Below are 13838 nucleotides of genomic sequence, written 5' to 3' on the forward strand. Positions count from 1 at the left end.
GATTCTTCTGGCATCCTCTACCCCCTTCTGGCTGTTTGAACATGATGAAAGAGAGAGAAATATGAAGATTACCTAAATTCATATAGCTGCTCATTTTCCCATTTTCAAATATGCAGAGCTTGATTATTTGCACAGAACAAGGAATCAGCTATATCTGTCTGCAGTAAAGGTTAACACTATGGCAGGCCAAATTTTTCTATCAATCTGAATAAACAAGCCTGATGAATCTAAAAACTAAAACTTTTATTATAGCTTCAGACAGTAATACTGTTTGCAAATGAAGGGGGAAAAATGCTAAAAAATTTTCAGATAGAACTGAAATATATTGCTGTAATCATCTTGGATATAATGACAAATAAGTAGATTCAGTTCCTAAAGGGCACACTCACTTGTTATTATAAATGCATGCCTTTAAATTTCCCATGACAAACAAAATTGCAAATTCACTTTCCAAGCAACTAAACTACCGCTAACTAAACCGTGTAACTTCCTGAGATGGTTTTTATTTGTCGTTTTAGTAAAACAGTGCAAAACAACAACAACAAAAAAAAAAAAAAAAAAACTTAAATATTCCCAAAAATACTCAGCTGTAGGCTCTTGAAAATATATGTTCTAAAAACTTCCAAAATGTCACCAGTTGGTGAGAAATCTCTAAATCAAATAGAAGGAGAAACACACCAGTGTAAAAAAGCAAGCATGTAATTTAAATAAAACTCTATCAATTTTGAGGGCAATCTGGCACAGCTCTCTCTTTTTCAGGAGGGGGGGGGGAATTCTACAGAGAAGGGAAATGTGACGACTGTATTTAAATCAAAAACAATGGGCGGAGCAAAGCAAAAATGAAATTAGTGTCACTTTTTGAGGAAAACAGCAATGAAACATGAAAAATTAAAAGATCAGAATTTTAAAAACTTAAAAAAATATAAGTTAGAATTAATGTCATTAACTAAAGAAGGTAAATTTTTGAGAATGTGGAATGTAAAATAGGTAAATATCGTCATATATTATATTTCATTGTGTTAGTATTATTTATCTAGTTCCAGCATACGTTTATGCAGAATTACGAAAACTGCAAAATACTAAAGTCATTAAGCACATTAAAATAAAATAATTAACCACAAATAAAGAAAAATATTTTTTATCTAAATAAGACAAAAAAATGTGATAATAAAAAAATATAAAATAAACACAGACAGTTATGTGATAAAATTTTAGAAAAGAAAGGGAAGAAAAGTAAAAATAAGTATTTAATAAAATTTCAAAACTACTATTCATAAATTAGTTCAGATTTCTTTCCTGTATGACATTTGTCATAGTATGAGTTAATTGAGAACAAATTATTCAGATATAATAAATTGAATATTTTTGCAGGATATTAGTTGTGAATGAGGTTGTCTCTTTATGCAGCCATTAATCTCCATCTATGCACTCTTGACTTTGTAAATACTGAGAAGTACTGGGACAGATTACTTGATTCAAATTTAGAATACATATGCTGTACAGTTTCAAATTCTTTTCATGAATGATAAAAGCTATTCTAATCAAATGTCAAGGTTGCCCAACCTGATCATCAAGCTTTTGTATATTATGCAATTATGAGATTATCTGGGTAAATAGGTAGTTTACCTCAGTTCTCTTCCAATATCCTTAAAGGGATTAGACAAGGTTTCGCACATTTGTTGTCTATTCCTGATTTAAATGTCTACCAACCTAATGAACAGCAAAGAAAGGAACTTAATAAAATAAAAACTTAGAATTCTTGCATTTTAAAGGTTTGTATAACTCTCTTGAATAAAGAAGCCACATAGAGAAATCTAAAACTATTTATTATAGCTCCAGGCAGTAACACATTTTGTAGATGAAGAAAATTAAAGATAATTCATGATGTTGTTTCAGTTATAGATTCTATAAAAGGCAAGGTCCATTTTAAAGGGTTTTTTTTTTTTTTTTTTTTTTTTTTTTTTTTTTTGTTACTCTTTTTGTATAAAAATATCCATCATTTGTTCCCAGTCATGCTGTTTTTCATAAAACTTTATATTGTTCTTTCCAGAAACCCCCAAACAAAGGTAATGTTATTCACAGTTGTGCCTGATTTCTTGTCTCTGGGGGGGGGAGGGAAAGAGTTCATGTATCAAAACTCCTTGTTTGGCAGTTTTTTACCAATAATATAATCTGAAATATCCTTTGATGCACTTATGGGCATATTTGATAGAAAGTAATGATGGAAGTGCATTAAGACAATATGAAATTTTATATAAGGTTTGATTCTTGGTTAGATTTACTAGATGCGTGGAAATTTTTTACATATATATGATATGTGAAACCACCTTTTCATTAGCATTTGCTGATTATGTAAATAATTCAAATACATTCACAATATACTTCAGCTCTAATATCTATACTTCCCCTCTATGTCATAATGTAATTAATGTTTAGTTGTTTACTGAGTATTATAATGTAATTCATTCAACCTGATTTAGAATACACATAATAAAATTTAATTTATGGTAATGGATCAGAAATATTCTTGAACTTTAAACTGCAGTTTAGTTATTGTAAGAGGCTATGTTTCAGTTAAATAATATAGCTTAGATTTAAATTATGATGAAATTACAAATGTAATATAAGCAGTTTATTTTTAATAAAATTTAAACTGCATTTTTTAAACTAATAAAGTAAAAAATGTAGTTATTATGCATGTCGTTGTGCTGTGTGTGTACAAACTGTGCAGTTTTCCAAATACGACAATAAAAAAAAATGTGTTGACTTCTTTTCCAGTCATTTATAATAATTTCATTTGTATTTCAGCTTTATGGTTAAAAGCCAAATTTCATTCATTAGAAGGAGAAATTGATCTGGCTGTTTGCTGTATAGGCAAGGTAATTATTTCATTAAGCATGTTTCATTTGCTTTAATTAATTGCTTGTGGATATAACTAATAAATTGCGTTTTTAAATATTTGATGTCATTATTAATTATGTAGATTTGATTTGTTAAATATAATTATGTAAAAAGCATTTGTGACACCAGTTATTGAAATTTTTTTTCCATTTTTGCATTCTTTAGCTTAGTGATGTTTTATGTGATTTGGAAGAAAAACCACCAAAAACTGTAGTTCAGAACTGCAGTTTTTCCAATGTCATTACAGCTGGTAAATATGTATAAATATAGTTTGCATGTGTTTTAGATATTTTTACATGTAATTTAAATTAGCATGTTAATTTTCTTGGTCCTTCCTTGTTAAAACGGCCACCTCCATCAGTCACCAAAATCTAAAGATTAGTTGCCAAAATTTGTAAACTTAATCAGCAGTTTTTTTAGTGTGCAGTGGGTTTAATTTTTAGTTTGTTTTTGATGATAGTGTTTCTGAGAAAAAATAAGCAGCAGTTTCTTCATGATATTGTTTATTCATTCTTTGATATTCTTCAGTATGTTTTTTCCCTGTAAAATATTAATTTATCATCATTTGAAAAACAAGCAGTGGGATTTTTTTTCCTTTACAAGCACAGAATTTTGCATATTAAGCAAAAGGACAAAAATGGCCACCATGTTATTAGGTGTTCACCATTGGTCATACTGGTATAGGTTACTATTGGTCATACTGGTTTCATGATTCCAGGTTTCCTTTTTATACTTCCTTGCACTTCATATGATGTTGGGATGCAATATTTAACTTAGTAACAAGTATAGGTACAGATAGAAATGGGCAGAACACCAAATATCCGCCATTGGTCATACGGGCATTGTCCCAAAGCACAAACTGTGCAGTTTTACCTCTTTTAAGGGAGAACACTGGGGGGGGGCTTGAGGGTCTCCCAACTCTCTAACATCTTGAGAGGACTTTTTTTTAGCTGTATATGTATTTTGAGTGCTATCTTGCCACACAGATACTGTATGCCTACAAACATCCATGCTTTGTCTGGGATTCAAAACCTGGCCCATCAGTATGGCAGTCGGCATCAGTAATCTACCTGATGGGAAGCCTTAATTCTTTAATATTCCCGAAATATGGTCTTCACAAAGGTAAATAGTTGTGTTTTTCACCATCCATTGCAGATTTCATTTTTTGAAGATTGCCATAGTGTTTTTCTAGTTTTAGCAAAATTAATGGGAAGTTGGCAAAGAGCTTCTGGTGGCCTCTTTAACAAGAAAAACCACCAAAAGCTGTAGTTCAGAACTGCAGTTTTTCCAGTGCCATTACAGCTTGTAAATAAATGTGTGTTGTGTATGTGTGAGTTATTTTTGTATGTAATAATTTAGATTGGCATATTAATTTTCTGTTATTTGTTATATATAAATTAACCATTGTAAACAATGTCAAACTTTCAGGTTCTGTTTCCATCAAAATTTTTGTTCTATATAAAATTAATTTCTTATTTATTTGAAAATATTAATATTTTTTCCAAAAATGTGAGGATGAAATGTGAAAAAAATTTCCACTGTGGGAAATTTTTAAAATTATTAATATTTATTTATTTTGTTTATATTTCTTAAATACTTCGTATGTGAGACAATAACTCTTATAGTGGAATTGAGGGTTTTTTTTTAACCAACTTTTAAATTGCTTATTTTTATTTGCTTCATAACTATGCTTCAATAAAACTGTATATAGGTAATCCTGTATCTTTTGGCAATTCAGTCTGCAATAAAATACAAGCATCCACCTGCTTTTTTCTCTCTCTTTTATTTTCAGGCAAATGCATTCTTTTTTATTTATTTATTTATTTATTTTTTTATTTGACATAATTTTAAAATCTACCTGTCAACGAGTTCAATAACACATTTTAAAGGGTTTTTAACTAAGAAAGGGTTTTGAATATGGGTAACTTTATTACAATGATGTCAGTGCATTACACCTAAAAGATGACCTGTTCAAGCAATCATTTTTGAGGAGAAACCAATTCTTTTGTAACAACTCTCTTGATACTTTCAAACTGTGTTATCACCTTCAATTATGGAAGCAAATTCTTATAAATTTCCTTTATATGGACTTAGAAAGTTTAATTATTTAGGAAATTCCTTCATCCATTTAATTGTGGGGAAACTTTGTCTTTGTCATCCTAAACTTTCAACTTAAAAAAAAAAAAAAAAAAAAAAACTCTAAAAATAAATAGAGAAATTGAGTTTGTGGTGGGGAAAGCATGTGCAATTTTAGTTTTTAATTGAATAGGGTTTAACATTAGTTTTGTAGGAGATATTTTGAAACTAATGCAGAAGTTCGAAAATTGTTTCTCAAAAACACAAATCTAGAGTGTATCCTCTTTTTTTTTTTTTTTTTTTTTTTTTTTTTTTGGAATGAGTCTTCCTTGCTAAACTTTTCTAAGGTAGAATTCTGTAAAATGAAGAATTTATTATTATTATTATTAATATAGGGAAAGTCTTTAGGAAGAAAAAGATGCCGTCATGATTTTTTTTTTTTTTTTTTTTTCTTTTAAGGAAACTATTTCATGTTTATATTATGAACCAGGAAAACTCCTAAGCAGAATTTGTTCACCGTAATTTCAACTCATGTTGAATTGCCAGTATTCACTAGTACTTTTAAGGCCCGTTTCCACTACTGTATCAATTGAAGACACGCCTACGGCATCCGTACAAACGTTTCCACTGCCGTGTATCCGAAGATTATTTTGATTTTCCGGTGCTAGGTGTAATATTTTGGCGTCAAACAAGCAGTTCGCGAGTTTTGCCGCTGAACATCTGAATTTTTCCCGCTTAAGAGAGTATTGTTTGTTTTGGATTTGATATGGATCCTGACGTAAAACGCAAAAAAGTTTTGTTTACTAAATTCCATGTTATTGGAAATTTTTATTTCTGCTTATGAACTGCGAATGTAAAGTACACTAGTAATTTTTAGATAAGTAAGGTTATAATGCATAATCTGAACATCACTAATTGCATAAAGCTGAATTAAATTGTAAAAATTTCTTTGCGTTTCTAGAAGCCTTAAATATTAGTGAAATAATATATATATTACTAAAACTAAAATGTACTGTTACTGAAAAAATAAACAAAAAGAATAAAATAAAAAAGTTAAACGAATTAAAAAAAATAGTTGGTACTTTAAAAATACAGAGCAACTGTAAAGAAAGGTTCACAATATTTACACAAAATTTGCTATGCTTGTATACTGCTGACTTCAGGGTCATAGCTGGATAATTTATTAGATATCTCGTTTGTTTTAAAATGCACTATGGGCAGTTATATTTTATGCATAATCCATAAAATATTATTTTTAATTCATATCTCTTTTTACAGAAGAAGTTATAAAAATAAGCTTTTTCTCTTTATATATACACACATTAGGTAAAGAAAATGGAAATATTTAATTAATTAATTCCTGTGCTTCTGCTGGAGAGGACTGAACTTAAAAGCAATTATTATAGTAAGTTTTTGTTAAAAAATGTTTAGGGTATTAATACTGTCTCATGTTAATTGGTAATCATAGTTTAGAGCCATAAACATCCCAAAGTCTGAGCATATGTATGTACACTGCTCAAACAAAGAATGGGACAGACCCATATCTCCCGATCTACTGAGCCGATTGACAAAATTCAAACTGCATTCTTCATGTCTCGAAAGCGCGACTTAGGATATATATTAGATTTATATATAGCACTATTCTAACATAGGTATTTTGACACAAAATCGGACTTTTTCTGAAATAACATACCAATTTTTTTACATATTTCGATTCTACGACTCAAATTACGTCTAAATATGGAATTTTGTAAAATTTGGAGTGAAATTTACGGAGAAATCCACAAATTTATGTTGGCACTATTTTGTCAGTTTGCGCCAAGAATAGTTCACTTGGCGAACTTCTTAATATATGGGAACCTAGTTTCCTTTCCCGTGAGAGGAAAAAAAGTCACCATCGTTCCTTTTTTCCAAATAATATTCTTTATATTGTATTTTTAATTTTAACTTATTATTTTAAGTAATTTTTTCTTTTTTGAATTTCATTTTAATTGTTTAAGTAGCATGGTTTCCCCCCCCCGAATAACTGTTTTAAAAATTTCTATTTACCTATTCGAACTGCGTAAATAAAGGTGCAGCATTTATTATTATTTTTTTTTTTCAAATAGTTTTCTTTATATATATTTTTTGTTATTGTTATTATTTTAGGTAATTTTTAAATTCTTATACTTTTATTTTAATTGTTTGTGTTGCATTGTCTCTTCAGATAAATTGTTTTAAAATTTTCTATTTATTCCTTCGAACTGAGCATTTTAAATATATGTATTAATATAAATTTTCCAGAATTTGATTTTATTTATTTGAATTGCGTTTCTTTCGGAGGAATACTTTGTAACCCAGACTGCGATGCGTTTGAAAACTGCATATATTAAAAAGAGCAAATACAGTAAAGCACAGTTAACATGCCTTTCAATGTTCCGTTCAGAAAATAAATAAGACAGATATATAACTGACATTTTAACTTAGGATGACTTGCATACACTGCTTTAAACAGTTTTATCATTGTGCCCATTGCTTTACGCAATTTTATTCTACATTTGGTTTCTTAAATGTTATTCATATTTTAGTCAAATATTTTATTTTTGAAATCGTAAGAATTAAATATCATAAGATTAAAAAGTTTTAAATTTAAAAAAAAATACAAATACTAAATTTTACCCAAAAATTTATTTTTTCTTCTCTTTTTCTTCAGGCATTCTACTTTATTCCTGCTCTTTTTCTTTAGGCATTCCGCAAATATATTAAAAAGCATCCAACTTTTCGAAATATCTTGATATTTCTGACAATCATTTTAAATAAAGTTATCGCCTTCCATTTCATAAAGGCCCACAAATGGCCGAGCGGTAAAGTCGCTGAACACTGGTAGTTCACTCCGGGGTTCGAATCCCGGTAAACGGGCTGGTTGCATGGGCGTTTTCGTGGATTTTCTTATGTGTACCGTGTATGCCAGCTGGTTTCCCTTAGAAAGTTCTTCACAAAGGCATCCTTCCTTTTAGGCAGATAGCCCTGCTTTAACGTAACTTAATAATCCAGTTCAATCCATTTCATCAATATTTGGTTAGAGCCTTTATCAGTCTTTAGAGGCGAAACATTTCGAAGGTATGAGATGAAAGGAAAGACTGGTTTCATCAAGAGGTTTTGGTTTATTTAATTATGACAAAGCACAGTAGGGCTATCTGCCTAAGGGGAAGGATGCCTTCGTGGAGGACTTTCTAAGGAAAACTGGCTCGCATACACGTTACACATGGCGAAAACCACGAAAACGCCCATGCAGCCAGCCCGTTCGCGGGATTTGAACCTCGGACCGAACTACCCGAGTTCAGCGACTTTACCGCTCGGCCTCTGTTTCATCAGAAGGAGGAAAAAAACGCCTTTAGGTAACATTCACATACAATACTGGATAAACTCCTGAATCTTCAAATAATTCAACTGAAAAAAATCATGGGATTCTCCATTTATGGTACGATATGATGTTCTATAACGTAATTTAAATTTATACAACCATATAGTCTAAAACCAGTCGCTCTTCATTTTAATCTGCAATGATATCGTTTTTGTCTTTTCTGATAACACAAGCTCAATTGATGGTATTTCCTGGTGTACACGCCCAAGTGTTTTCTCTTTGAACGCCTAAATTCTTTGAAGTAACCTGAAAGTATATTCAAAAGCGTCCAACTTTTTGAAACATGTTGGTATGTCTAGGAGCCAAATTTTCCCTGCAAATTTTTGCTTGCTTTTCTCCCTAATTTTCTTCTTTCCTTCTACAGTTATTTTAAGTGCTCACACAAGAAAATTAAGATTTTTCGATTGCTAGATTTTCATAAATTTTGCATTATTGTCAATTTTTTAAAATATCAATTGCATCAACTGTGTTTCAGCTGAAGACAGCTTTTCATTTTCTAGACATTTTAACTATAAACAAAGTATAGAGCAAAGTCCAAAGGATAAATATTTTAATTAAAAGATTTTTTGCTAAATGATAAAGAAATAAAACAGTCCAGCAGTGTTTATTCTTCACCACCGAGTGACCTGATTCTTATATCGGCTGAAACAATCTAAATCATATTAAAGATCATGTTTTTTTATACAATCTATAACGCGAGAGAAAAATGGGCTTCTTAAAACATTTTTTCTAAGAAGATTAATATAAAAGATTATATATATATTTTTAAAGCTGAGACTTGAACCAAACTGTCAAACTTTTAAAGTTTAATTTACATGGTGGTTATAATTAAAGTTCCAATTTGAAATGGTCATAAAACGAAAACTACCGGACCAAATGTTATCAAACTTGGGAATTGTGTAAAGGAGGTTACGGGACTTTATTTTCCGCGGAAAAAAAAAGAGTTCAAAAACTCACCACCAGGGGAAAAATGGCGCTGTATACAATATTGTTAAATGAAATAAGACACAAAAACATCTGTTTAAAATGCGTTTAATATTTTCCGAAACGTGTTACAAAGCATGTTCAATGTAGTGTCCAGCATTTTCCGAAAGTAAGTTAAATCCTGTTACTGCATTCTCAACAGCAGCTGCTCTTAGCATATCAGGAGGAATGTTACGGATATGTCAGTGTATCACATTTTTCATTTCTGCCAAATTGTTTAGATTATCACCATAAACAGTGCTTTTGAGATAACCCCATAGCCAAAAGTTACAGAGGTTGAGGTCGGGTGGGAAGAGGGAAAGTGTTGGCCTATAAGACTTTCATTCGTGAAATGTTGCCTAAGTAACTGTGCGACACACGTGAGGTAAGGTCCAGCCCTGCATAAAAATTGTAGTATCTAAAATGCCACATTACTGCAATTCACGTATCACGAAACATTTTAACATTGACTCTAAGTGAGCTGCAATCACAGTGGTCCAGCTGTCGACTGCTCTTCAGAGAAAAATGGTTCAGTTATAATACTAGCTGTCATTCAACACTAAACGGTGTGGAATGACTGCTATGCAATCGAATGCAGTAGGAGAATGCAATGGAACTAGATAGATAATATTATTGAGGGATTTCTTTGGCCCAAATCGATTAAAAGCGTTTTGAATCAGTATCTTCATGTTTTAGTGCCGAATTCAGGCTTCAAAAATTACAAATTAGCGATCTGTAAGAAAACTATTTCCAGATTGTACGCACTTGTGCAAGTGATTTGTGATCTCACATTTTCTAATCGCTAATTCGTGGTTTTCACGGACGAATTTCTCACTTACACAGATGGCGCACTTGACTTTTATCGAATTTAACGCCTTTAAATGGTAATTTGCCTACTTCAAAGTTTCTTAAGGGTATACAACATATTAAACCTATGTAACAAAAGGTTTAGTATATATTCACTGTATGTTAATAAAGTAATAAGAGTGTAACAAAAAATAGATTATAGAATTTACACTGATGCAACTATTTGTTTGAATGCACAACATGTAATGGAAGAGAAGGCTTACAGAGGTCTGTTTTTGACATGCCTCTAAAAGTAGATGTCATACTCCTGTTGTCTCTTCAATGTCAAAAAACTTTCCTTTGAGAGGCAACTTTAGTTTTTGGAAAAGAAAAAAAATCACAAGACAAATTTGAAGAACATGCAGGACGATTGAGTACACATGCTTATTTTCGGAGCACAAGCGGTTCTCCGATTGGTTATTAAATAATGAAAAGATGCATTGTCATGCAATACAAAACATTTGGAATACGTTTTCTGACTGAAAACGTAAGATTAAAAGTCATCTGCTTAATTCACGGCCATTTACAAGTCAACTACCCGGGCAATTGCAGAATCGTTTTGATCCTAAGCTTGTAAGACAAACCTAATATCACTGGATTTAAACACTTCTTTAATCTTCCGAGAACGTTCCTTCTTTAGCTCATATTCCAAGAATATTAAGTGAATACAATTATTCCAAAAGAAATTGAATATTCATTTCTTTTGGAATATTCATTTGCACATTTAGCTTGGAAATTTACTAACGAGTTAACAAAACTTAAATTCTGCTTTTTGTGTCTAAGAATACAACAATAGTTTAAATATTTACAAATAAAATATTTAATTGGAGCCTCACCAGTTGCCTAGCATTTGAAGATTGTTAAATACTAATTGTTTGTTGCGAAGTCTAACCCAGGCTGCATGGTTGGTTTTCGTAGTTTTCTAGGTTCTCTTTACAAAGGTTCTCTATGAAAGCATCTTAATCAAATAGCTCCCATGTTCTTTCTATGTTCAAATAACCAACTAACCTAGTTTAAGCGCGATTTCCAAGGGAAGTTACTAGCAAAACCCGAATACTCATTAAAAATCATGTAGCTTGCCAATCGGGAGTAACATGAAAGATACGGCGCCAATAATTGAATTGCTGTTACGGTACGCTGTTTCTAAACTTAAGATGGTCATTCCTTAATTAAATAGCCCACCAGCGGCCGAGCGGTAAAGACGCTGATCACTGGTAGTTCGGTCCGAGGTTCGAATCTCTCGAACGGGCTGGCCGCATCGGCGTTTTCGTGGTTTTCCCCATGTATACGAGCCAGTTCAGCTTAGAAAGTCCTCCCCAAAGGCATCCCTCCCTTTAGCCAAATAACCCTCGTGTGCTTTGCCATAATTATATAATCCAATCCAATCCTTAATTAAATATAATTGATTTGTAACTTCTACTAGAACTGACGGTAAGAATTGAGGTGCAAATAAATAATATCGTGTGTAATCTTGATTAATATAAAATTAGAAATATTTGCATTCAGACAGAAAGTTTTTTGAAATATTTGCAATTACTTTATAAGAAGGATTTATTAATAACCGTAATAATTACTTATTATATTACTGATGATTAGAATTCAGTTCTTGACAATTACATTCTAAATTAGAATTTTAAGGATATAATGAAAATACGCTACACATAAAAATACATTTTAGGATAAAAAATGAGTTAATTTTTTATGTTTAAAAACTTCTTAAATTCATTTAATAAACATCGTGCCCCCGTTGTTAATTGAATCCAGAATGTGGATGTCATTTATATAATTATTCTTACTTGTCCACAGAACCTGATGACTTATCCAGCCATTAAGTAGCTGCAGATCATTTCTACATAACCATTGAACTTCCATTAATTCAGTCTCTAGAGGGTTGCATGTTTATATCATAATTTGACTTTTATAAAAATGATTATTCTAAATATTATGTTTCTATAAAAATATATTGTGCTTTAAAAATGTGGATGATGGTATCAGCCGCTCTTTCAGCCACTTCAAAAGCAACAGTTTGTTTAGAAATAAATTATGCAGTTAATGTCATAAAATTCAAATAAATATCAAACGAAAATTCTCAGTTTTAGACAATTCGATTTAAATGAAGTAAAGTAGCAGACGATAAAACGGCGAAGGTAAAAATTTACTCTTATTTTTTTAAAAAAAGGAAGATAGAGAGAAATTTTAAAAAATTAGTTAAAATTTTGAATAATATCATCTATAATAAAAAAAATAGCTTTTCATATAGTATTAATAAATATTTATTACGCTTTCATTGAGGGAAAAAATGTCATATAATTAATTCTACGTAAAATCTTACTTGAAATTTAAGGTTAAAAATACCTGTGGCAATTCACTGTAACAAAAATCCATAGACCACACTTGGCGTTATTATCACTCAAAAAAGAAAGATGCCAAATTTCAAAACTCGAAAATATGTAAATTCGTGTATATCTTAGAAAATTTTGAATAAAAAATTCTAATTTTTTGCAGATATGCTTAAAAATACATCTACTTTAAGATGATGGTAAAATTTTATAGGTTATAATTCAAAATTTTTTTCGAAAAATTTATAAAAATTATTCAAAAATAGAAATTTAAAAAATAAAACACAAAAAATGGGTAAATTTTATTTGGAATGAACCTAAATTTCGAAATGTGAGAGAAAAAATCAAAAACGTTTAATAAAAAAAGAGATGTTAATAAATATTTGCCAAATTCAATTAACATTGAGGAGCTAAAATTTTGAGAGCTAATATTTTAAAAACTACTCGTACGATTTTTACAAAACTTGGTATTCTGGCATAATTTGAGATGTAGAATCGAAATATGGAAAAACATTGGTATGTTATTTCAGAAAAAGTCCGATTTTGTGTCAAAATACCTATGTTAGAATAGTGCTATATATAAATCTAATATATATCCTAAGTCCCGCTTTCGAGACATGAAAAACGCAGTTTGAATTTTGTCAATCGGCCCAGTAGAACGCGAGATATAGCACTGTCTTTTTTTTTTTTTTTTTTTTTTTTTTTTTAGCAGTGTACATTCACATAAAAGTGAAACGAATATATATATATATATATATATATACAGGGTTTCAAAAGAATAAATAGTAAAGTTAAATTAAATTTTAATCATTCTCTTGTGCCATTGCTGCAAGGAATGAAATTTGAATTTAACAAACATTCTCTATTCGTAAAAAGCAAATTTAAAGTTAATTAAATTTAAATGAAATTTAATGCAAACAAATAAATGATTCATTATTGCTGCAAACTAATCCTAAAAAATGTATAAAAATGCATAAGTGAGTAATAGGATAAATAAATTTTTGGAATTATATATTTATTCATGGATTTTGATACCTGCACTTCATTTACATCTGCTGTCAGAATTTAAATGATATTGTACATTAGTTTACTGCAATAATGAATCATTTATTTGTTTGCATTAAATTTCATTTAAATTTAATTAAGTTTAAATTTGCTTTTTACGAATAGAAATTACGAATTGTTAAATTCAAATATATATGTGCAATTCGTATTATATAATTTTCAAAATTTTTTGCGGGGAAAATTTAAATAAATAAGAGCATAAATAAAACATTGTATTTAATGCATATAATAATAGAAATAATCTA

The 13838-nt window shown here is 30.2% G+C and overlaps 1 protein-coding gene across 1 annotated transcript in view; it reads left to right on the plus strand.

Moving 5' to 3' along the window:
- LOC118206141 (calcineurin-binding protein cabin-1-like) overlaps positions 1-13838 on the plus strand; it is a 195928-nt gene that overhangs the window by 89733 nt on the left and 92357 nt on the right. Inside the window, exons 20-21 of the mRNA XM_085825897.1 lie at positions 2809-2879; positions 3067-3151. Coding sequence (XP_085682023.1) covers positions 2809-2879; positions 3067-3151 — 156 coding nt within the window. The remainder of the gene's footprint in view (positions 1-2808; positions 2880-3066; positions 3152-13838) is intronic.

Source organism: Stegodyphus dumicola, chromosome 10 (genome assembly GCF_044657685.1).
Source record: "Stegodyphus dumicola isolate Sdum_Otavi_A_Nest chromosome 10, ASM4465768v1".
In the NCBI taxonomy this organism is placed as follows: Eukaryota; Metazoa; Arthropoda; class Arachnida; order Araneae; family Eresidae; genus Stegodyphus; species Stegodyphus dumicola.